This window comes from Pelophylax lessonae, assembly GCF_965119305.1.
Source record: "Pelophylax lessonae genome assembly, chromosome: 3".
Lineage (NCBI taxonomy): Eukaryota > Metazoa > Chordata > Amphibia > Anura > Ranidae > Pelophylax > Pelophylax lessonae.
In genome coordinates, this window is record NC_138770.1 from 358,470,823 (window position 1) to 358,496,835 (window position 26,013).

General features: G+C 41.9%; 1 protein-coding gene across 1 annotated transcript in view; it reads right to left on the reverse strand.

Annotated features, from left to right (window-relative positions):
• The window catches only part of IBTK (inhibitor of Bruton tyrosine kinase), a 118,176-nt gene that overhangs the window by 52,101 nt on the left and 40,062 nt on the right, over nt 1–26,013 (reverse strand). The window contains 9 exon segments of the mRNA XM_082250096.1: nt 787–899; nt 5,088–5,215; nt 5,500–5,560; nt 5,898–6,015; nt 12,211–12,310; nt 16,026–16,127; nt 16,357–16,394; nt 16,486–16,568; nt 19,163–19,249. Of these exon segments, the coding sequence (XP_082106222.1) occupies nt 787–899; nt 5,088–5,215; nt 5,500–5,560; nt 5,898–6,015; nt 12,211–12,310; nt 16,026–16,127; nt 16,357–16,394; nt 16,486–16,568; nt 19,163–19,249 (830 nt within the window).

Genomic DNA, 26,013 nt, shown 5'->3' on the forward strand with positions numbered 1-26,013 from the left:
ACGTTTTATATCTATTTGATAAGTGCAAAAAAAAAAACCAAAAAACTTAATCTTGTCAGAAATTCAGAACAGCGCTGGGTTTTGTTCACTGTTCCTGTTTTACATCAAGAAACCTATTCAGCCCACCCAGTTCTTGCCTTGGACTATAGAACAATTACTCTCTATGTTGTAGGGGTAAAGAGAAGGGGAGGAATTCAGTCATGTAATAAGACAGCTAGGCAGTACTGACACAATTTCTCTTGATTCAATTACACAAAATCTCATATGTTGTCAAGACATAACAGGAATTTAGGCGCCAAAGTGCAAGTATTCTTCTGTACTATGAAGGAATAAACATTGGGAAATATGTGTGCATTACAGAGATATACTGGATATGTTTGATTTTTTACTTTGTTCACTGCTATTAACATATTACTAATTTCATTGTTAGAAAAGATATTTCCAAACTCATATCCATGCTCAATACTGAGCATTTAACCATTAGAGCGCTTCTTTAATGAGGATATATCCTATGCATTGAAGACATATCTTTGGTAAACACCTGCAGGAATTAATAGAACATAAAAAAACTATTCTAATTTGAAAGTCTCATTGATTTCAGAAAAGTATATGATTTAGTGGTAATCTAATGATCTTCTAAATATGCAATGTGTTTTTCATCGGCATGAGGGGTGCAAAAATAAAAAAATCCAGATCTGTAAAAGGATTTTTAGCTAAAAATATATATTAAAGCATGAAAAGCAAAAGGAATAGTAGAAATGAATAACGAAACGCAGGCAAACAGACCTGTTGAAGGTGGGCTTTGAATAATGTCAGAAAGGTTGTATCCTCCGGAACTGTCCGAACGTTTCCTTGGCTTCTTTTTGGCTTTAGTTTTAGCTTTTTTGAAAAGTGTTTCTCTAAGAGTACACAAAATGATGTTAAAATAGGTTTATAGTCCACCTTAATCATTACATTTGCCTTCATAAAGGAGGATTATGTTTACAAGACCACTCGATGAACAAGCCTCCCGCAATAAACTGTCTGCATGAGGCCACAAAACAAATTTAAACATTTTAAGTATAGCTGACTAAAACTGGGCACTGTAACAAGTAAAAATTACACAACTGTAAAAATGGAGAAATTAGAAACAATGGATATTTGCATGGTAGAAAAAAAAAAACACTGGGTATTTAAGAAAAAAGGTTTTGGCTGAACATAAACTTTAATACCGTATTCATTTTGGTTATAGTGGGAAAGGGTTAGAACCCATGTCAGCTAGTAGGAAATGTGTGCCAACTTAAAGGGAACCTGTGGCCAGGTAATATTACCTATACAAATATAAATAACAAACGATAATAAAGTATTTACGTACTCCTAACGAGCAGTAAAATAAGATTTTCTACACAGAACATGGAAATGTAATTATTTTAGTTAATATAAACTGCTAAATACCTTTTCTCATCAGCAGTATATAGCGGTCTTGTGACTTCTATCAGTGTCCAGCCAAGCACTGGTTAAAGCTTGAAGAATGGGTTTTCTGATTGACCCCTGACTCCCTGTCTGGACAGTGCTAATTGGCCCTGTGCTGATCACACTCATCCTCCCATAAAAAAAAAAAAAAAAAAAAAACCTCTCTAGCAATACATACCAAACTGAGCATGTGCAGCCTGACTCCATAGAATCTGTGTTATCAGGAAATTATCAGGGGACAGTGGAAGGATCAGAGAAGCCAGGCTCAAACATCTTTTTTACACAATGTGGATTAACCACTTAGGTTCCACAGTGAGTATAACAAGCATGCTTTATTGCATATACAGACTGATTTTACTGTTGTGGGTTTCGTAATGCTTTGATTCACAGGTAATTCAGGTAAGGGACACAGGTAATTCAGGTGCACTGGTTTGTGTTGCTGTCCTCAGGTGACTGGACACCGGTAAACAAAGCTGTACGAATAGCCTAGTAAAATCCCTCCCACTTCCATCATGCCTTAATTTTGTAGAAAACAATAGTAGGATTGGATCATAATAACAGAGGTAGGGACCTGTGTCCCTTCATGTACTCCAAGAAAACGATCTTATGGTAGGTGAAAATCCTATTTTCTTAATTGCAACTGAAAGAACAAAGAATTAAGTTAATTTAGGTATATTGGAATGTCCAAAAGCAGCCCAATTGAAGGGTGTGCAATGTAGCAAATAAAAAGATAACAGGCCCATAAAAACCCACTGGTTAACAGAGGATTCAACAGAGATTATAGAACCACCAGAAAAACCTTACAACAGATTAGCTGAGGCTTGAATATCCACTTGGTAAACCATAATGAACTTGTGAACCGAAGACCAGCTGGCAGCCTCGAGGATTTAAGAAACAAATGCCTGATGCTGAAAAGCCCATTCTGGGTATACTGCTGAGGATTGCCCACAAGAGCAGGAAAGGTTTTGTAGTGCATCAGGAGGCCCAGGTGAACATCCTAAAGATTGGGGATCGCCAGGAGCAGTAGGACCGAGAAAATGGTGCATGCATCACCAATGAGAACCCCGGGAGGAGATTTAAGCAGGAGCAGTAGGGCCAAAAATTCTGCACAGTCACAAAAGAGAGCTGCTAGAGTATGAAATTCAAACATGGCACAGCTCCCTTTTCCACTGCAAGCTGTGTGAACAACAAACAGCGTTGCAGTGGGAGCTCTACACCATCATGCAGCCGAGGTCCTAAGAGGCCCCGTGGTTCCCACACAGGCACACTGCAGATAGAGAGGCAGCATTCAGGGAACATGCTGCCTCCATTGGCCATGATCTGTACTGCGAGCACGCCCCTAAGTCATATTCATATTAAAGGATGGGATTCACTAGTTGGATGCACAACAGCCCTGAATTTTTAAAGTGCTGTATGGATGACTCACATTTTACATACAGGTGTCTAGGTGAGGAGACCCCACTGCTCAAGGACATATTACAGGTGCGCTTCTTACTCTCATGGGGTATAGGTATGGCTTCTGTTGCAATGCCAAGAATCAGTTGCTACGGAAAGGTGGAAAAACAGCCCTGGCTCTATAGCAGCTGAAGAAAGTAATTGAAAGGCTTTGCTTCTGTCAGATAAGAGAAGATGTCTGCTCTCGTAGCACTAGCAAAAAACTGAGGCATGATGGGGGTATCAATGATGGAGGGTATATATATATATATATATATATATATATATAAAGCTGTCCTTACAGCCATGCCAGTATCCAATCTCCTGAAGGCAACAGCATAACACAATACACTTCATCCTGTGTCCCTTAATTTACTAATAAGAAATAATGATGTTTAATCACAAACTGTTAAGCATGAGTTGGATACTTATATGTAAAAAATGTACACATCTGTAGTATAAAAAAGGAAAGAAAACACTTCGATTAAAGTAGAACTAAAGGCAAAACTTCTTCTTTTCATTTTATGTATATAGTAAGGGAGGGTTATAACCGCATAAGTAAGGTTTATATTTGCTATCTGTGTCCCACTGGAGAGATTTCACTTCACTTTCTGTCCCATAGCCAAAACCTAAAGTGAGAGAAAATCCCTGGTTGTTACCAGGATCACCAGAACTAGTGTCCCCACTGAAACATATCCCCACTGTTCCTGTTCTGAGGACAACCTAAAATGTGAGATTTTCTTTTATTAATCACTTTTGGTGATAATGTTAAACAGGACAAATAGAGAAAGTGAATCTCCCTAATAGGGACACAGGCAGCAATATAAATCTGACAGGTGTTCTAAACCCTCTCCACTATATCCAAATCTAAAAAAGTGTTTTGCCTTTAGTTATACTTTAAAAGTTACAAACTATTTTATAGACCTACATTAAAAACATAGATAGAAATGTAGAGAACTACAGGAAAATTTGTGAAATGAATGACCAAAACAATGAAATAGTCCTAGGCAATAAAGGAAATCTACATGCACTTACAGTCTAGCCAGCAGGTGATCCCCCTTTAAAAATATTACCACAGCTGGTCTTTATCAAACTTTCTGCAGGCAACATTGTCTCTGACTGTTACCACTGATTCACAGGGCCAGTGCTACCACTGGGCGAACTAGGCAGCCGCCTAGGGTGCACTGCTGCCTAGGGGGCAGCCACGGCCGCTGGTTCGTACGGATTGACCTTGACCTATAGTAGTCCCTACCATTTTTTTTTTTTGTTAATGCCTGGGTCTTCACGGTCGTGTGGACAGGTTGTTATGCTTTCCCTGTTGGCTCCGGTGCCTGGAGCTTGGTATGCTGTTGCCCTACCCTCTTGCAAGATGGAAGCAGCTGTCATTAGTTCAGCTGTAAATGTACGTGGGGCCATCTTGCACATGTGCGGTTGAACTGTGGGTCTTGGACTGGGCAAGCGACACACACTGGATGGGGGACAGGTGTGGGTGGTGGGAGTATATAGGGCGGCTTGGCAGGTCATTTGGCCTCTTTTGGAGGCACTGGTGGTACTACCTTTTGTTTCTTTCCCTAGATGGAGCAGTTGGACTGGTAAGTCTGTCACAGCCTTGTGTTAATTCAGGGGCTGCATTTTGCTGCACACTATCTATGTTACTCTGAGGTTTTTTCACCTCCTATTTTTCTTCACAGGTATAACATTGCTAATTGGGGGGGGGGGGGGGTACAAGTAGCTGATCTTGCCTAGGGTGCAAAATAGTCTTGCACTGGCCCTGCTGATTCATGACAAACAATATGATTAAAGCCTTAACTGGAATAAGAAAGGTTGGAAATAAAACTTAAGATAGACATACCCAGCTTAATTTCAGTCAATTCCAGCTGAATCAGTGTAAATCTGAGTCATGGTTGACCCTGTTGGCACCAACCAACTCCACAAAGTCAATTTAGAAAGTCAACTTTGCCAAGACAAAAATTATTGGCCAAACAGTGAGTGCTTCCTATCAGATGCAGTCACTGTTAGGGTATTCAGGCAGCTGTGTGGTGCCCGCACTGCAGATTCCTCCATCCATGCTGTTTAGCTAGAAGTATATATGTAGCCTTAGAATTTGATCAAATGGTACAGTACAAGGCAACACCAGTTCTCCCTTAAACACATATAAAAACTGGATCAAATGCCATAATAAAACCAGAAGAGCGGCTTACGGGTTGGCTTGTTCAGAAAAACTGTCTTCTCTGATGGACATGAAACTTTCACTATCTTCTGCCTCTAAAGTGCTAATGTCAGGACCATCCAAATATGGTGTAATAAATCTCTTGTCCATGGCAGGAATCTGAATAATAGAGGAAAAAGATAGAATGAAAGTACAGCGATCATACTAAAATAAGGAAAACGCGATCAACAACTTAGGAGAAGAACAAAAAGCAGAGATGGTGCACATATTTCAGTTATCTATAACTCATCTCCCAAAGCTTTTAAAAAGGCTAATAACACAAACATTGCTATCACACAGCCATCCATAATACTTTAAAAGCAACAGAAAAAAAAATGACTAGATCCATCCTACATAGATAATTTCACCATGACACATAACTACACCTTTACTTTTCTCCTCACCATCTTTCTATATGAGTCTGCCAGGTCTTTCAGGACATCATCACTCAAAACATCCAATGACCTAAGAAAAGAAAAGCTCATTACCATAACAGCAAAAGCATGTTTCTACTGAAGAACATATTGTTTATATCTTATAGCTTTAGTCTCTAATTAATGAATGTGATTTGCAGCCATCTGTAAATCATAAGCACGCACTTGACTGCACTTTAAAGAGGCAGAGTGGGCTTTCCATTAGCACACATTCATAAGTGAACTGTTTTGTGCGGGCGTACCTTTTTAGAGATCCTTGCTTCCAGGATACAGAAAAAGCTTTTCCATGAAAAGTGCAGGACTCCAATAGAAAGCAATTGTAAATAATAGCATTTAGAAAAACAATGAATAAATGATAGCATATGTACCTTGCTTCCAACAAAGCTGCTACATTCAGTCCTATGAACTGGAAACAGGAAAGTTTTAGCTGATCAGCATTGTACAAAGCAGAAAACTCCAACAACTCTGCTGCATTCTTCAGGGTAACTATAAAAAAAAAAAATAATAAAAAAAAAAAAAAAAAGGTTGTTACTGTACATCAGACATGTGGGTAAAACTCCAATGTTCATAAATTATCAATCAGAACTCCAGTAAAGTATTAAAAACACCCTTTAATCAATTAAAATATTCATTAACATTAAATATACAGTTATTTTTACATATAGTTAGGATAGAGGCTTGAATTGTCTATTAGCGCTCTATAACCTTTTGTACAACGACAGGAGAGTCAATCAGGATTCTACTGCATTGAGTAATGCTGTCAGTCTCACACTGTAAATATTATGCTTCTGCTCCTATATTGTCTAATCAGCAAGCTGGAGCAGGAGAGGTGTGACTGGGTTATAATGTAATGCATGTAACTACCAAGTAATGTAGGACATTTATTTAAGATCCTGAGATTATCTTTTTTTTTACCTGGAGTTCAAATTTAAAGGGTAAGTTCACCTTTATAAAAAAAAAAAATAAAAAAATATCTTTTTATTTTTTACACTGGAGCCTGTAAAGCGCTGTACGCACGACCAGCTGATCGCAAGTACAGTGCCAGGATCCTGCAGTTATTGTCTGCCCATACCCCTAAAACAGTCAGGCAGTTACTGAATTGAGGAAGAATCAATTAACTACCAGGGTACTCTCCATTGCCTTGGCAGTTAACCGAGAACTACCAAGTTGTAGTTCATTCATTTACAGAACTCTATGAATAAATTATGCTGCTGTGGGAGCAAAGTCCTACATGGCCACGCTGTTTTCAACCACATCAATACTGGGCACTTTCACCCCCCCCCCCCCCCACCAAAGGCCAATTTTCAGCTCTCAGTGCTGTCACATCTTTGAATGACAATTGCATGGTCATGCAACGCTGTACCCAAACAAATTTTTTTTATAATTTTCTTCCTACAAAAAAACAGGATTTTTGACTTACCGTAAAATCCTTTTCTCTTAAGCTCATTGACAGACGCAGGACTGATATCTTGATATCCGTAAGGTTATACTGCCCCCTACAGGAGTAGGACACTAGGCAGGAAAAAAGTTCTGGCCACACCTATGGGCAGTCCCAGGGGGTATATCCTCTCTCTCCCTGCTATAGGATGTCAGTTATGTAACAAAGCAGTGTCAGAGACTCATACCAACCCAACTCAAAATAGAGGGGCGGGTACTGCATCTGTCAATGAGGTTAAGAGAAAAGGATTTTACGGTAAGTCAAAAATCCAGTTTTCTCTGTCGCTCATTGACAGACGCAGGACTGATATCTTGATATCCGTAGGGACGTCCCAAAGTAGTGCCATAAACGAGGGGTGGGATAACAGAAATAAAATCCAATCCAGAAGGCCAAAACAGAGCCAACCAGAAGAACAGAGGACTCATCGAAACAAGAAGATGAGACCCACCTGGAAAAAAAAAAAAAAACCCCCGAGGTAGACCAAAGGTCCCCTCAAACAGCAGCCTGCAAAACCTTGCGGCCAAAAGAGGCATCCGCCGATGCCAGCACATCAACCTTATAAAATTTTGTAAAGGTATGCACCGACGACCAGGTAGCCGCCTTGCAAACCTGAAGCACCGACGCCTGATGGCGAAAGGCCCAGGAAGCACTAAGAGCCCGAGTAGAGTGCGCCTTAACAGGGAACGGAGGAACCTGACCCTTAATAGAATAAGCCTGCACCACCGTCTGTCTGATCCATCTGGAGATAGTCGCGGCAGACGCAAGCAACCCCTTTCTAGGGCCATCCGTGATCACAAAAAGTGAATCAGCCTTACGAAAAGAGTCAGTAGTAGCCAAGTACACCCTGATCGCCCGAACCACATCCAAGGAGTGTAACGCAAACTCCCGAGGATGACTGGGCTTAGGACACAGGGAAGGTAACACAATATCCTCATTCAAGTGAAAGTCGGAAACCACCTTAGGAAGGAAGGATGGATTCGGACGAAGAACCACCAGATAGGGGGAACGACAGGACAACGCAGCCAGTTCCGACACCCTGCGTGCAGAAGTGATAGCCACCAAAAAGGCCACCTTCTGGGATAAGGTAAGCAAGGGAATCTCCCTAATATTTTTAAAGGGAGGTTTCTGGAGAACTGACAACACCAAATTAAGATCCCAGGGCGGCAAGGGCGCGCGCACCGGAGGAGCCAGGTGCCGCACCCCCTGGATGAAATTCCGCACCAAAGAATGAGTAGCCAGTGGCCTCTGGAAGAAGATCGCCAATGCTGAAACTTGGCCCTTGATAGTGCTCAAAGCCAGCTTCCGCTCAACCCCCCGTTGCAGGAAGGCCAATATCCTAGCCACCGAGTAAGAACGTGGAGGAACCCCGAGGGACTCACACCACGCGATATAAGACTTCCATGTGCGATGATAGATCTTTCTGGAAGTCGCTTTCCTCGCTTTAATCAGAGTAGGAATAACTGAAACAGACAAACCCCTGTCCTTCAGCACCTGGCTCTCAACAGCCAAGCCGTCAAAGCCGGCGATCGTAAAGCAGGATGGAAGATCGGTCCCTGAGACAGCAGATCCTCCCTGAGAGGAAGTAGCCAAGGAGCGTCCGCGACCAGCCTGACCAAGTCGGCGTACCAGGCCCGACGAGCCCAGTCCGGAGCTACAAGGATGACTGGAATTCCCTCCGCCTCTATCCTGCGAAGTAGTTTCGGCAGCAACTTGAGAGGAGGAAAGGCATACAGCAGCTGATACTGCCCCCACGAAGCAACCAGCGCCACACCCAGAATGTGAGCTGCGGAAAGTGCCGGAACAAACCGTTCCGCCCAACGAAGAATGCCGGCCACTTCCACGGCCGCCAGAATATTCTTGGTGCCCCCTTGGTGATTGACATAAGCCACGGCCGTAGCATTGTCCAACTGAATCCGAACCAGGCAGCCCCGAAGATGCTCGGTCCAGTGAACCAGACAAAACCTGATCGCTCTCAGTTCCAACACATTTATCGGCAACCTGGATTCTTCCAGGGACCAGAGCCCCTGAGCAGATAGCCTGCCGAGAATCCCTCCCCACCCGGATAGACTGGCATCCGTGGTGACAATCGTCCAATAGATCGGAAGAGAGGACTTCCCCTGACTGAGCATCAGAGACCGAAGTCCCCAAACCAGAGATTCCCTGGTCCGCTCGCTCAGCTGGATCCGATTGTCCAAGGAATCGGGATTCCGGTTCCATTTGAGAAGAATCTCCTTTTGGAGGCTCACACGCCCTCAGTAACTCCCACAGCTGCCCAGCTCTGCAAACAAAACGAGCTGGGTGTACCAAGATGGCCGCCCCCATGAGCCACACGAGGGACTCCAAAAAAATGGTAGCCCCACATCACTAACAGACGATCGATCGGCAGATAGGCCCTGGGAAGCCAGGGAGGAAGCCCCCCCCGAGCAACAGCCGTCCGCACTGTCGGGACCCCCCTACCCCCCGCCCCTTAGCGGCTTGCATGAACGGCTAGCCACCCCACACACACACACACAAACACCCCCCCCCCCGTAGGGGGGGAGGGAGGGGGGAGAGGGACACCACAGAGGGGGGGGTGCACAGGGGAACAGAGGGGAACCCAGATTAGTGTGGGTCCGACCGTCCCAGGGAGGGGCCCGGGTCCCCCCCAGAGTCAGCCATGAGGAGAAGGGGGGGATGCATTTACTCACCATACCGGAACAGAGCGGGCGCCACTCCAGACAAAACCCCTCGCCGCCCAGTGTGGGGGGGGGGGTGTCGGCCAAAGGAGACGCTACGACTCGGCCGTCGACCGGTCGTATGCGACTCGGCGGGACGTTTAACCCGTGGGCCGGTCCCCGTCCAGTGGGACTAGGTCGCGGCCGACCCAGCGCGGAGCTGGGTCTGCATGCGCTCGTAGGCCGGCTGGGGTGACCACTGGATCTCAGCATCCAGCCCGTCGCCCAGATCCGGCATAATTGCTTGAAGATCTCACAGGAACAACTGGAGAAAAAAGCTAACTAAAAAAAGATTTATCTAAAAAAAACTTGCCAGGACCAGAGATCCCAGCAAGGAACTTAGGTCCTTACTCCTGACTAGGCAGAAAAAAACTGACATCCTATAGCAGGGAGAGAGAGGATATACCCCCTGGGACTGCCCATAGGTGTGGCCAGAACTTTTTTCCTGCCTAGTGTCCTACTCCTGTAGGGGGCAGTATAACCCTACGGATATCAAGATATCAGTCCTGCATCTGTCAATGAGCGACAGAGAAAAGCTTTCTTTTGGTGGCATTTAATCACCGCTGGGTTTATTTTTTACTAAAAAAAAAAATAAAAAAAGATAGAAAATTTTGAGAAAAAAAAAAAGTTTCTGTCAGAAAATCTTGTAAAAAATAATTTTTCTTCTTCACGAAAGTGCACTGATAGGCTGTACTGATGAAGTTGCACTTAGTGGCACTGATAGGGTGCACTTATGGGCAATGATAGGCGGCACTGATGGGCAGGAATTGGAAGGCAGTACTGATTAACCTCACTGATGGGCACAGACTGGTGTCACTGATGGCCACTGTTGGGGCTGCACTGTAATCAAGGATAATCAGTGCCCTGGATACCTATGCAGGTCTCCCCTGTAAGGAGATGCCTCTGATCGGCTCTCCTCTTCTCTAATAACACTCTGGTCAGTGTGAGGCGAGGTTAGACAATAAATGGCATCTCCTTGTAATTGGACACAGCTCATTACATGGGAAAAGAGCCACAGCTCTTTACCGAGATCGGGGTTGCGCCGTTTCTCAGGGACACAGTGCCAGCAATTGCAGTAAGACTGGGTGAAGTCATATGACATCAGCCCAGAACAAGAGATCATCCCGTTCGCCGTCATTTGTCTATAAGGCGGGTAGGAGGCGGGTAAATGACCTGTGGCACAGGAAGAGGAGGACTGGAAGATCGGAGGAGGAGGATCGGAGGATGAGGATCAATTTTACATGTTCCACCATAACTATGGGCCTTTAAATAACCCATCACCAATGGCCATTTGTATTAATGTAAATCTCCACTCTTAAAACGTATTACAATGCAGCATTACCTTCAGGGTTTTATGTGAATCAAAGTGTTACTAAACCCACAACAGTAAAATCAGTCTGTATATGAAGTAAAGCATGCTTATTATACTCACTGTTGAACCTAAGAGGTTAATCCTACGCATTTTGTAAAAAGGCTGCTTGATTCTGTCTTCTCTGATCCTCTCCTTTTTCCACAGTCCCCAATCCATCTCCTGATAGTACAGAGCCTTGTGGGCAGTCTACACATGCTCAGTTTGGTGTGTATTGCTAGAGTTGTTTTTTTTTTTTCTGCCATCTGCCTGAGCTCATTGCGGATTAAGGATGGGCAAAACAACTCTCATAACAATGGTGCTTCCAAGATTACATGACAAGGAAATACTAAAGACTTTGTTAATAAAGGCTTTGTTAATGGACAGCCTTGCCCTCCTCCTGCAGCTCCTGACTGGTACTCTGTTAAAAATGAATGGATCTCCAACAGGGGGCGCCATATACAGTACTACTGAGACTCATTTTCTATAATTAAGGAAATTTACTACTGGTGCATAGGGTACAGTTAATTTATAATATGCCCAAGTCTAGCTACAGTTTGCAATACAGGCACACTGAGATGCTATGTCTGTAATCAGGCTATAACACACATGTTAGAGACGGTTATCTGCCAGTTACATCAGTCTGCATTTAGGCTCTGCTCATTCGGTGCTGTAGCAGGCTGGCATTTAAAAAAAGACTCTCGCACCTAGAGGTATGTCTGTAATTCCTTATCTCTACTATTATACATCAGAATTAGAGGCATAGAGAGACCAAACTCTAAAATGATCCCTGTTAAAATAGTGACCTATCTTAAAAAATGTACAGTTTTAATCAGGCAGCCCTGCAAATGAATATCTATCTTCTCCCCTACTGCAAATGTGACATAGATCACAAACAGAACAGTGTTTACATATGAAGCATTTCAGTGACTCTAAGTGCAATTTGCCATGCACCGTAAAGCAAAAGGACAATGCAAAAGTCATCTTTTATCATGTTTCCCCCCAGCTGGCCAGCGCACTGTTCTCAGTTAATGAGGTGTGCTCACAGTCATTCAGAGGCGTTGCTCTCCATCAGCGTACACACTGTGCAAGCATTATGAATATTGGAGCTCACCAGCTGCTCAAAACAGGAAAGACACAGCACATAACCTTTTTCCCAACACTACTGCTCTTCTACTTACGTCTCTCAGTAAGTGTAACCTCACACATCTCCTTCAGTCTAATGATAAGTAGTTGATCTGCCATTACTAAGACATTACAAATAAATTCCACGTTTGCAGACTCTGTAAAGAAAGAGTATACTATAAATACACAGATCAAGATGCAGTTTCTCAAGAAATGTTATAACAAGAACGAATACAACTACAAAAAATAAAAAAATCTGGTCTGGAACCTGATATATATTTCTGTTACAGTATAACTAACACGAGATGCACAGCCAAGACCTATGTGTAGAATGTTGGCAGATATTGGTTATGTCACAGAATGACTGCCTACATTGTGAAAGAACTTTAAATCCACAAAGCTCTGCATCTCTGCAATATAAAACAGATAAGACTACACATATTACATTTGTGTAATCCAACATCTAACTAAAGCTGCATGATTCTGGATAAAATGAGAATCACAATTTTTTTCCTTAGAATAAAGATCCCGATTCTCTCATGATTCTCGGCATATCATCTTTTACATATCAAAAAATTGGGCTAACTTTACTGTTTAGTTTTTTAAAATTCATTAAAGTGTATTTTTTTCCTAAAAACTGCGTTTGAAAGACTTCTGCACAAATACAGTGTGACATAAAAGATTGCAACGATGGCCATTTTATTCTCTAGGGTCTTTGCTAAAAAAAAAAAAAAAAGTATAATATATATATATATATATATATATATATATATATATATATATATATATATATATATATATAAACGTTTGGGGGTTCTAAGTAATTTTCTAGCAAAAAATACTGATTTTAACTTGTAAGCAACAAGTGTCAGAAATAGGCTTAGTCTTTAAGTCTTTATTTACAGACGAAGTTCATTCCTTTGGGCTCCGTTCACATGTAGGCGTTTTTGGGGAGTTTTTCTGCTCTAGGATCAGCTCTCAAAACGCCCAACAAGACAAATGCTATTCATTTCAATGGCCCCTGTTCACATCTGAGCGTTTTGACCCTGTAAGCAAAACGCCCAACGCTCAAAAAAGTACATGAGCTTCTTTTTGGGCAGATTACAGGCGTTTTCCATTGGTTTCTATTCAATCTAAAAACGTCTGCACAAAAAACGAGGTAAAAATCGCGGTAAAAACGTGAATGTAGCCTTGATCTAAAAGAAGGAAATGATACATTGTAAAACATTGTGTTAATAGTTATCTAGCAGCCTTAACAATGTTGATAAACATTTCCCTGAGGCTCTATTTTTTGACAGCTGTGAGTGAGCAGAGGACAGCTCTGTATGAATCGAGGACACGCTGTTTTAAGATCGTGAGGGAGGGTGAATCGAGATTTCGATTTTTTAGCGATTAATCGTGCAGCTCTACATGAAACATATAAATCTTCTAGTCAACAGAGCCAAGTGCAAAAGCAGTGAACTAATAGTTAATTACAAATATAATCATAAACTGTTTGACAGTGTATTTAATACTGCAAAATTCATGGGCTGCTTTTTTTTTTTTTAATTCAGAAGCAATTATTTAGGAGTTCTGTAGGGAGATTCTCTAAATAACCTGGTGCAATGATAAGCACAGTCAGTAGCCCAGTTGCATAAAATCTTACAAAGCGTGCAGCAGCGCCATCCAGTGTATTCTCTCAGGGGCATATGCAAAAGTGCACGTTCTATATAAACTTACGAAGTTGCAAGAAAATGTTTGTGAGCCCTTGATTTCTGAATAATGTGCTCTGATAATGAGTTCAAATCTTCATCTCAACTATAATAAAACACACATTTTGCATTTTCATATCTTTTCTGAATACCTTAAACAAGAAAGACCAAGTTCACCCATATTTGTCACACTTTCTACAGTTTTCAAGCAGAAAGCCCATACAGAAGAATGGGCAGGAAAGCTGTATGCAGTGTCTGCAGGAGCCTGATATTGCACACACGATCTGCAGATCATGGGTCCAATGCCCTGCACAAACGTGTATTTGTTATTTTTAAATAAGGTGAACTTATCCTTTGAGGTCTATAATGAAAAAAGAATGTCAACCTTGTCAATGTTAAGAGGTACTCTTCAACCAGCAAAAGCCTAAGTAAAACCTGAGCTTTTCCTATGCAGAGCAAGGCAACAAATAGTACCCTTTAATAGTACCCATCTTCAAAGAACCACAACTCTTTCAATGCTCCCTTGCCACACAGTTCAGTCATTGGGAGTTAGGAAATAATACTCAAAATTGCTGTATTCAGAGCTTACACAGAGCAGAGTACCTACCAATCCTCTAGGTAAGTAACTGCTGCCTACAGGTGGATAAGACACTGGCATACCAAAAAATAAATAAAACTAGCCGAGTCCAGGATAACCTCATCCTACTCCCAGCATTCCTAAGGTTTTTTGTATGTTTTTTTGAACAATACACAGAGGGGTGGAACCTATGTCCCCCAAAGGACTTAAAAAAAAAAAAACGATTTTATGATGTGTGCAAAAATCAATTTTTCTTTGTACACCAAGACAAAAAAAATCAATCACTTTTGGGATGTCCAAAATCAGTCCAACTGAAGGATGGGCAACAGAACAAATGAATGCCAAGAGACTCAAGATAAAGAGCAGCAACTGGGCCCTCTCTGGGAGGCTGAGGTGGGAGTTTAGGGGGCTCAGCATTCCAAATTACGAGTCAGCTCCTGGTGCTAAGCCCCAATAGCTTACTCTCAAAAGGGTCTTCAGACACAAGGCAAGCAATGTCACAGCAATGGACTTGGAAGGTGCTCCAGAGCTAACTATTATTAGTACTTGAGGTCTAAAAAGCACCACAAGTCCAAAGGTCACTTTCAGCCAGGCCACACAATGATCAGTCTAGCGGGGGTCTGGGTACAGCACTCCTTAGCTAGTGTGAGGAAAGGCCAGATATCTACCATGTAGAGCTTAGCTCTAGCAGCTATGTAGCAGGAATCTTCACGGAGGGAAAAAAAATGGAATGAAAAAGGCTAGCAAAACAGGTTTGAATACGTCAGCAGAGCTGAAGCAAATACCGTATTTTCCGGCGTATAAGACGACTGGGCGTATTAGACGACCCCCCTAATTTTCATCTACCGGTAATACTTATACTTGGGTTACCTTGGAGATATTATATTCGGCGTATAAGACGACCCCCAATTTTTGGGGGATTTTTTTGAGGTTCAAAAGTAGTCTTATACGCCAGAAAATACAGTACATCCATCTGTCTAGGACATAGCCAAAGAGCGGAGGCATGATGGGAGTAGGAGGGGTTATCCTTGGCTGGCCTACTGTTTTTTGTTTGCCAGTGTTCAATTCTCCCGTAGGTTACAGTATAACCAGAAGGATAATAGACGTCAAAGAAAGTTAAATTCTGCCTCATAGTGCTCTGGAGTGCCTTTCTAAAGTATTCAGTTATTTGTTAATGTTGTTGAAAGGTTACTGAAATGATCACAACCGGATTACCTTTACTTCACAAGGAAGAGAAAGAGTACTGCTGTATAGAACTGAAATACATCTAAAATAGACCCTTTATTTTAGCCATACACCATTTTAGCCATACACCTTTAAAAAGTGAAACAAAGGATACATGAACTAATGCCAATACCTGGCTTGTAGTGTATAAAGCAACTATATGAAAATGACAAAATGAGTAGCAGTGTTTGCAGAAATCCTTCAAAACACAGAACTTTTTTTTATATATGATGAATCTGAAAAAACTGGACGAGAGTCATTAACTAGGGGCCAGATGTTGCTTTGCAGCTATAGAAATTGCTGTCTAATTTTTCACCGTATATGATTAGAAATCTGTTCCTGAATGGGTAGCCATAGAGATAAAGGGAATAAGAACACACTTGCCTTTTACTGTAGGAGCTTCATCAGTGTAGATATAATCAATAATAACCTGTAAAACATCTGAGTGGACAGGCATTTCTAGACCTGTACAGCAGGATGCCTGTTACAGAGAGAAAATAAAAATTATAATTAAAAGATCAACTACAAAGACTTTTTCTTAACTGTAGTTCTGCCTATCCTAGCCCACAGTAATAAATATGTTAAACTATAAAACACTGCTTGCTGTACAGCATTTATTTACTTCCAATGCCTTTTCTATTTAGCTAAGCTTTCAATAATACTGTAAATGGACCAGATTTCTCAAAAAATAATTGCAAAAGTCATCATACCTCAATCCAAGAGTTGCCAAGCATGGAGTGAAAGTATTCTATGAGAATGAAAGCAAGGGATTAGAACTCAATTCATTGAATAATGTAAATACAAATAATATAGTTCTGCAAACAAGTATAAATACATACCAAGCCTTGCACATAGAACACATTTATGGCAGTTAAATTCTTTCCCGTCTTCTGATCTCATTGTTACATCACACAATGAGGTGCTGCAAAAAATAAATAAAAAATATGATACAATAATACAAATAATACATACATACAAAGGATGTGTCTGTGTCTGATTACACCCCCCCCCCCTTTCCTCCACCACCATCCCCTACTGTAATTTCTTTTCACTTCTCTCCCTATCTTTTAATTTTCACGTTTTTCAGATCTTTATTTCTAATCCTCTTCCTCAGCTGCAGCACTCTCATTTGAATGAGCACCGTATGCCAATGTAACGTAAGGGATTAGAATACCTTTTAGGTTTGTATTGATGTCTGTGTCCCTATTAGTCCTGTTTACCATTATTACCAAAAGTGAAAGTATAAGAAAATTCAGAATGTTGGGTTGTCCCACATAAAAAATAGTGGAAATATCTTCCAATGGGGACACTAGTTCTGGTAACAAGGGATTCCCTCATTTTAGAGGGTTTTTGGCTATGTGAAAGGGAGTAAAGGGAAATCTCCCAAACGGGACACAGATGGCAAAAATAAACCTTACTGGGGTTATAACCCTCCCAAAGTGTAAAAAAAAAATGTTGGCTTTTGTTATATTTTACATTTCCATGTCCCTTCCCCAAAACTTTCTGACAGACTCACACAGATTTATATTACGCACAGGGCATATCTTACCCCGGTCAGCTTAGCCAGATTTGACACATACATACATACAGTCAGGCCCATAGATATTGGGACATCGACACAATTCTAATCTTTTTGACTCTATACACCACCACAATGGATTTGAAATGAAACAAACAAGATGTGCTTTAACTGCAGACTTTCAGCTTTAATTTGAGGGTATTTACATCCAAATCAGGTGAAAGGTGTAGGAATTACAACAGTTTGTATATGTGCCTCCCACTTTTTAAGGGACCAAAAGTAATGGGACAATTGGCTGCTCAATTGTTCCATGGCCAGGTGTGTGTTATTCTCTCATTATCCCATTTACAAGGAGTAGATAAAAGGTCCAGAGTTAATTTCAAGTGTGCTATTTGCATTTGGAATCTGTTGCTGTCAACTCTCAATATGAGATCCAAAGAGCTGTCACTATTAGTGAAGCAAGCCATCATTAGGCTGAAAAAACAAAACAAACCCATCAGAGAGATAGCAAAAACATTAGGTGTGGCCAAATCAACTGTTTGGAACATCCTTAAAAAGAAAGAACGCACCGGTGAGCTCAGCAACACCAAAAGACCAGGAAGACCACGGAAAACAACTGTGGTGGATGGCCGAAGAATTATTTTCCTGCTGAAGAAAACACCCTTCACAACAGTTGGCCAGATCAAGAACACTCTCCAGGAGGTAGGTGTATGTGTGTCAAAGTCAACAATCAAGAGAAGACTTCACCAGAGTGAACACAGAGGGTTCACCACAAGATGTAAACCATTGGTGAGCCTCAAAAACAGGAAAGTCAGATTAGAGTTTGCCAAACAACATCTAAAAAAGCCTCCACAGTTCTGGAACAACATCCTATGGACAGATGAGACCAAGATCAACTTGTACCAGAGTGATGGGAAGAGAAGGGTATGGAGAAGGAAATAAACTGCTCATGATCCAAAGCATACCGCCTCATCAGTGAATCATGGTGGTGGTAGTGTCATGGCGTGGGCATGTATGGCTGCCAATGGAACTGGTTCTCTTGTATTTATTGATGATGTGACTGCTGACAAAAGCAGCAGGATGAATTCTGAAGTGTTTCGGGCAATATTATCTGCTCATATTCAGCCAAATGCTTCAGAACTCATTGGACGGCGCTTCACAGTGCAGATGGACGATGACCTGAATCCGATTGAGCATGCATTTCACTTGCTGAAGACAAAACTGAAGGGAAAATGCCCCAAGAACAAGCAGGAACTGAAGACAGTTGAAGTAGAGGCCTGGCAGAGCATCACCAGGGATGAAACCCAGCGTCTGGTGATGTCTATGCGTTCCAGACTTCAGGCTGTAATTGACTGCAAAGGATTTGCAACCAATTATTAAAAAGTGAAAGTTTGATTTATGATTGTTAATCTGTCCCATTACTTTTGGTCCCTTAAAAAGTGTGAGGCACATATACAAACTGTTGTAATTCCTATACCTTTCACCTGATTTGGATGTAAATACCCTCAAATTAAAGCTGAAAGTCTGCAGTTAAAGCACGTCTTGTTTGTTTCATTTCTAAATCCATTGTGGTGATGTATAGAGCCAAAAAGATTAGAATTGTGTCGATGTCCCAATATTTACGGACCTGACTGTACATACACACACACTTTCCCGTTTGATTTATTTTTTTTTTCTTTTGCTGGCCCCGTAGGCTGCTGAATATCTGCATCTGGGGCAAATCTGCACAGGTAAAGGGAGGCTGAAATGTGTAGGGCAAGTGGAGCTAGGAGTTTGGAATCGTTCACACTAGAGTGTATGCCCATGTGAAGGCTACATTTGCCTGCAAGGTGATCTGTGCACCCCCGTGCAGGCAGTCCCATTCTGTCAACTGGGATGTAGTTGTTGCACAGACACAGCCACTGTTCCCAACTGCATTACTAGATTGTAATGATCTAGACAAGTCAAATCTACACAATGATAACGAAGTATCATAGAATGATGAATTAACTACATACAATTTCTTTTGGTTGAATCTTTGCTTGTTTCCACTTTTCTTGTTTACAACATTAATTGCTCCATTTTCATATCGAATGCCATCCAGCCTAGAAAAAAAATGTAACATTAGAAAACTAGCCATTCAGTGATTTTTGTCTGACAGCAGAATTCCTGATAAAAATAAGGGCACTAGTTTGAAATATTTGTTATGATATACACCAGATCTCCAGTCAAACATGTTTTCATCACAATCTGCTGTGTAAGAAAAGTTTACTCTCATGAGACCTGTGTCACTTTAAGGATTGCTGTCATTTCTTTACATTTACAGTTGGGGATCAGGGAAATTTTAACTGGTGTGGCAGCGATTAGGGACAAGGTGACTGGTGTAGCAGTGATCAGAGATACTGGGACTGGTGCGGCGGTGATCAGACACACCGAGTGGTAAGGCAGTAATTGAGGACAATGACTGGTGCAGCAGTGATTAGGGGCACTGACTGGCAGCACTGGCCTAAAGAGTTTGTACTGCTGTGGCAGTGATAAGTGATAACTGCTAGCAGCACTGACATACAGTGATAACAGAGTAGCCAGCCATTGTACATGGTCACCACCACAGTGGTGCAATGTCACAAAAGTGTAAAAAAAAAAAAAAAAACATATATATATATATTTTTTTTTTCCAATGTTTTTACACTTTTTTCATATAACATCCAGTCACCAGAGCAGTGCATCTTTATCAGAGTAACACTGCGCGACTCTATGGAAGTGATTGGGATTTTTTTTTTCCCACACTGTGATTGCTGATAGAGCCATGATGGCTGTATAAGCACTCATTTCTGACAGTTCTCAGCTGTCTGGGATTCCTGCAGCCATCGAGAATTACTGTGATAAGCAGTGATTGGCTACAGATTTCACTTGATACAGGGTGTTGATGCTTGGCCCTGTGCCATGTGATCACTGTGACCAATCACAGAAATCCCAGTATTGCTGAATGGCTGTATGAATGGACAACTGGACTACTGATTGGCCAGTAGATAAGTGATTGCACTGATGCAAGCCCCTGGGGTGCGCACAATCGGATCTGGGAGGACGTACGGGTACGTCCACTTGGATCGCCGATTGTCTTGCCCGGCCATTTATATGCAGTGGCTGGGCGGGAAGCGGTTACCCTGGGAACTCTACTAAGTACTTTAACATGTTGTCTGACACTGACACTCTCTGAAACTTATTAGGTAAGCATCAAAAATGCTCACGAAAGGGGACATGGCAGCTCAGGGTGAGAGCTCCTCTCCAGTATTAGAAGTCATTAGCAGCATTGCAATTATTTATAGCACATAATGCTGCACAGTCATTTGAATACTTGGAAATATCACCCACAAGGGCAAAGACAGAGCCCAGCACAAAAAAACCTACGTTTTTCTCTCCAGCCGGATGTGGGCTACAACAAAATGGTGGTGTCCAACGCTTATTACAGGCTGCAGTCAGCACTCCAGCCGGATCCCTGAGTCCAGGTTCTAACACCAGGGCACCCCAACATTGCAGTGCCTCCCAATCTTCCCTGCCATCAGGGACATCCATTACTTCCACTAGGAGCCCAATTTAATCCAAACCAAGGATGACACAGGAGACCAACACAGCACAGAGAAATGACAAATGGGTGAGCACACCTAATGATTCTATGGATGGCATAAGGGAATTTATATATCCCGTTACAGCCTTTCCTACTACTGATCAGCCTATTTTGGACACCATCATGAAAGATATGCTGGTATCTTTGCGTTTATCCCTGCACTCAGATATGATGTCATGTATGTGTCTATTTCAAGTGGAAGTGCAGGAGTGTGGAGATCAGGTTTTGTAGATGCACATAATAGAAAAGAGGAGGATCGGTCTTAGCTAAAGTCTTTAGTGACAGAATTAGAACACAGGTCTCGTCATAACAACATTAAGATTCCTGGTATCTCTGAGACTGTACATACAGCACTACATGTGTTCATGATCTTCTACACTGTGTTCTATCTTCTATCACTGAAACGGAATTGGTGATATATAGAGTACACCACATTCCCAAGCCACCTCATTTACCAGATGTTCCACATGATGTGCTTCTACACATTCATTTTTTTTCATATGAAAGAAAAAACACTAGCTTTTCAGAAATCTGAGCACATCCTGAAAAACTTACAGGTAGCCTGATTGCAACATCCACGTGAAAAGGGTCTTAACAATGTGATCTCCTTTACTTTGCTGGATTCAATTTTAGACTGACCGCAGATTTATTATTCTTCTGTGTGAGATGAAGTCAAAGCCCTTTGCTTCGGTAGATCTTTATGCTCTCAACTCACACCAACTTCAGTTCTTTTGTAAAATTGTCTGTTAAGCAGGGTTCCTTTACAGTATGTGGAAAAGTGGAAGTCCAGGCTATACCTAACTAAGCTTAAACCTGCTTACACCCCTGTTCTAAATCTTATTCTCACTACCCTGTCAAAGGAAGATGCTTATACTTACCCATTCTAAGGGTGCTCCGGTCTTGCCACATGATCAACTACTAGCCGCGGCTTCAGGGAAGAGGAGGGACAGCCAACAACAGATACCCCATAGCAAGCCAATAGGTGACCTCAACAAAAAGGTATTGCAGCCATTGTCCCCTCCCCGGAACCTGGCCGCTGGGGAGATCATGTGACTGTATCGAAGTGCTCTGAGAATTATAAGCAATCGCCCTTCACAGGGTAGTTAGAATAGGATTTAGAAGGGCGAGGAAGCAGGTTTAAGCTTAGTTAGGTCTGAACTTACACTTTAATCTTACTAACTGCCAAATGGACTCTACAGCTCTTCATAAGTGAACGTTCCCCTCACTTCAATCTCTTTTACATAGAGGAGGTACACCATGTCTGCAGATGCCAACATGCTGTAATATATACAGTGGGGAAAATATTTGATCCCCAGCAGATTTTGTAAGTTTTCCCACTTACAAAGAAATGAAGGGTCTGTAATTTTTTTTATCATAGGTGTATTTTAAATTATAGAGACAGAATATCAACCAAAAATCCAGAAAAAACAGGATACAAATGTTTAAGTTGAGTTGCAGTTCAGTAAGTAAAATAATTATTTTTGATCCCCAAGCAAAACATGACTTAGTACTTGGTGGAGAAACCCTTGTTGACAAGCACAGAGGTAAAACGTTTCTTGTAGTTGGTTACCAGGTTTGCACACATCTCAGGAGGGATTTTGGTCCACCCTTCTTTACAGAGCCTCTCTAAATTCCTAAAGTTTCTTGGCTGTCACTTGGCAACTCGAAGGTTCAGCTGTCTCCATACATTTTCTATAGTATTAGGGTCTGGAGTTTGGCTAGGCCACTCCATGACCTTCTTTGTTGCCTTGGTGCTATGTTGTGGGTCATTGTCATTCTGGAAGACCCATCCACAACCCATCTTCAGTGTTCTGGAAGAGGGAAAAAGGTTCACATCCAAGATTTTATACATGGCCTTGTCCATTGTCCCCTTAATGAGGCAAAGTCAGCCTGTACCTTTAGCAGAGTAACAGCCCCAAAGCATGATGTTTTCACCTCCATGCTTGACTGTAGGGAGTTCTTAGGGTCATAGTCTGATTTTTTTCTGAGGGTCATAGTCAGCATTTTTCTTCCTCCAAACACGATGAGTCGAATTAATGCCAAAAAGCTCAATTTTGGTCAAATCTGACTACAGCGCTTTCTCCCAATCCTTCGCTGAATCATTTAGATGTACATTGGCCTTCCTGAGGAGTGGAACTTTGCGGGCGCTGCAGGATTTCAATCCATGGCGGCGTATTGTGTACCAATAGTTTGTTTGGTAAATGTGGTCCCAACTAACTTGAGATCATTCACAAGCTCCTCCCGTGTAGTTCTGGGCTGATCCCTCACTTTTTTCATGATCATCCTTACCCCATGGGGCCAACTTTTGCATGGAGATGGGGCAATTGAAGGAACACTTGTCTCCTTCTCACCAAGCTTCCTGCTGGTGGTCTTGTAGCCCTTTCCAGCCTTGTGCAGGTCTACAATCTTGTCCCTGACATCATTTGACAGCTCTTTGGTCTTGCCCATGATAGGGAGGTTTGAATGAAGAAAAAAAATAAAATTCTGTGGACACCAGGTGTCTTTTATACCCATAAGGAGTTGTCATTTGGAGCATCTTCCTAAATTGACAGGACTAATCTGTGTACCACATGAGCACATACTGTAGCCAGTCTGTGGGAGCCAGGATTATTGTTGGTTGGTAGGGGGATAAAAAACTTATTGTACTCACTGAACTGTAACTCTATTTATAACATTTGTATTGTGTGTTTTTTTTCTGGATATTTGGTTGATATTCTGTCTCTACTACTTAAAATACACCTACGAAAAAAAATCATAGACCCTTAATTTCTTTGTAAGTGGGCAAACTTACAAGATCTGTAGGGCATCAAATAATTATTTTTCCCACTGTATCTGTCCCTTTTGTCCCCTGGAATGCACACAAGCCGTATAGAAGTGTTATAATTCTAAAATTGTGTACACTAGGGATGCACCGAAATGAAAATTTTGGGCCGAAACCGAAACCGAAAATGCAGGATGCCTTTGGCCGAAAACCGAAACCGAAAATGACTTTTTCCCCAAAAAAATTTTAACAGATAGAAGAGGGGCATACACCAAAAACAGGCAGCGACGTACACCTGTCGCTCCCACCCTGTCACAGTATATGTACTGTGATGGGTTGGCAAGAGGTTAATTTAATTACCAATGGTATTTGTATTATGCAGCATGAGGTAACGGTTAATGTATTGCCACTGCTGGTCACTGATGAATTAGTGACCGACCAGTGGCAGTTAATTAACCCCTTTATGCTGCATTAGTGCAACCAGTATCAGTGTTAATTACCACTGGTTGCACTAATGCAGCACAAAGGGGTTAATTAACTGCCACTGGTTGGTCACTAATGCAGTAGTGACAATACATTAACCCCTCATGCTGCATAATACTAATTCCATATGTAAGCTGCCTCAGCATAATGATCAAACAAATAAAAAAAAGCAGTCAATTTTTTATGGTTGCATAAGTGCTCAATGGAACTTGGAAGAACAGAAGGGGGGGGGGGGCAGATAGGGGAGACAAGGGAGGGAGATGGGGACAGTGTAATGAAAAGTGTAAATGCAGTGCTCACTCATTCAAGGTCCGAGGACGAGGCATGCTGCATGGCTCAGGTATCATGAGGCTTGGAATGTGTAGCTGCTTGCTGTTCTTCATATTTCCCGCCCACATCCCTCTCTCTGTCCTGCACATACGTCGAGATAGGAGAGTGGGCGGCCCCGGGCAGACACAGAAAACCTGGGGTGGGAGGGGGGAGGAGGATGAGCTGTGTGAGTCTTTCTCCTCTCCTGTCCGTGTCTGGGAGGGGTGAGAACTGCTCGCTGCTGGGCTGTGTGAGAGACGAGGTGTCAGACGCTCCGCTCGGCTGCAGCCAAATTGAAAAGACTGATTCTCCTATCCTACGGACGGGAGAATCAGGGACTTTTCAAACCTGCGCTGCGCCCTCCTCCTTCCTCACGGCGGCCATTAATTTCGGCACTTTTAACCTATTTTCGGCCGAAATGGGATAGGCTCATTTTCGGCCGAAAATTTCGGTGGCCGAAATTTCGGTGCATCCCTAGTGTACACAGGTTAATAAGCAAAAAAAAAATAAAAATCAGAACACTGACAATCTCCTTTCTGAAATTCATGCTTTAGAGAATAAACAGAACAAGGAATCTTGCACCTTGAACCTGACCAGGCAAAATCACCCACCTTAACTAAACTTATGCATGAATTACAAAGCTTGTGTGAGCAGTATGAAAAATAATCCAGAAACCGGAAGACTTAAAATGGTTCTTCAGCCTAGAAATTAAAAATGAAAAGTCAGCAGCTACAAATACTGTAGCTGCTGAATTTTAATACCAGGACACTTACCTGTCTAGGAATCTAGCGCAGTCCCTCACCCAAGCCAGCTCTTCATCGGTCCTCGGGTCCAGGCGCCACCATGTTTACTTTGAGAAGCCAAATGTGACTGCTTGTGACTTCACAGATGGCTTCCCACTGTGAATGTGCGAGCCACGTGGCTTTGTGAATGATCTTGCAGCTTTCTGGGAATTGTGACATGTCCCAGACGGCTTTGAGGGAAGAAGGGGGGGCTGAATTTCTGCTCAAAAATTGGCCTCTCAAATTTAGACTATTTTAGGTTTTTGCAGATAGCAGATTACATACTAAAGTATCTGGATAGAACAGTACTCATTTATAGGGAGGCGTGGCAATATAACTCTTCCACCACACCTAACAAGAAAGGCATATCTCTAATTTAGAACATCTTACATAGTAAGGTGTCTTGACAAAACATCACCATTTATGAAATTAGTTTGATTTAGCCACTACCTACTATTTATTTTATAACACAGCTAATTGTGTTAAAATTGTTCTAAGGACTAAACATTTTTTACCCTAAGGTTAGGTTTGCATTAAGGTAAAAAATGTTTAGATAACAGTATGTCTCCTGTGCCTGTGCCAGAGCCCTCACTCGATCTACCACTATCCCTCTGACACACTATCCCTTTGACACCCTGCATCAAACATAAAATGAGAGCCAGCAATGAAAACCTGAAAAAAAGTTTTAACCCTTTCTCTCCCAATTAAAAAAAAAAAACAGTTGCCTATAATAATTTACTTTTTGATAGGTTTACATTTATAAAGGCAAGCTTATGATTTAAATATTCAATAAAAAAAAGGATAGATTAGATTGTAAGCTCCTTAATGGCAGGGACTGATGTGAATGTGCAATACATATGAAAATAACTGCGTAAATTGATGGCGCTATACAAGTACCCATAATAAATA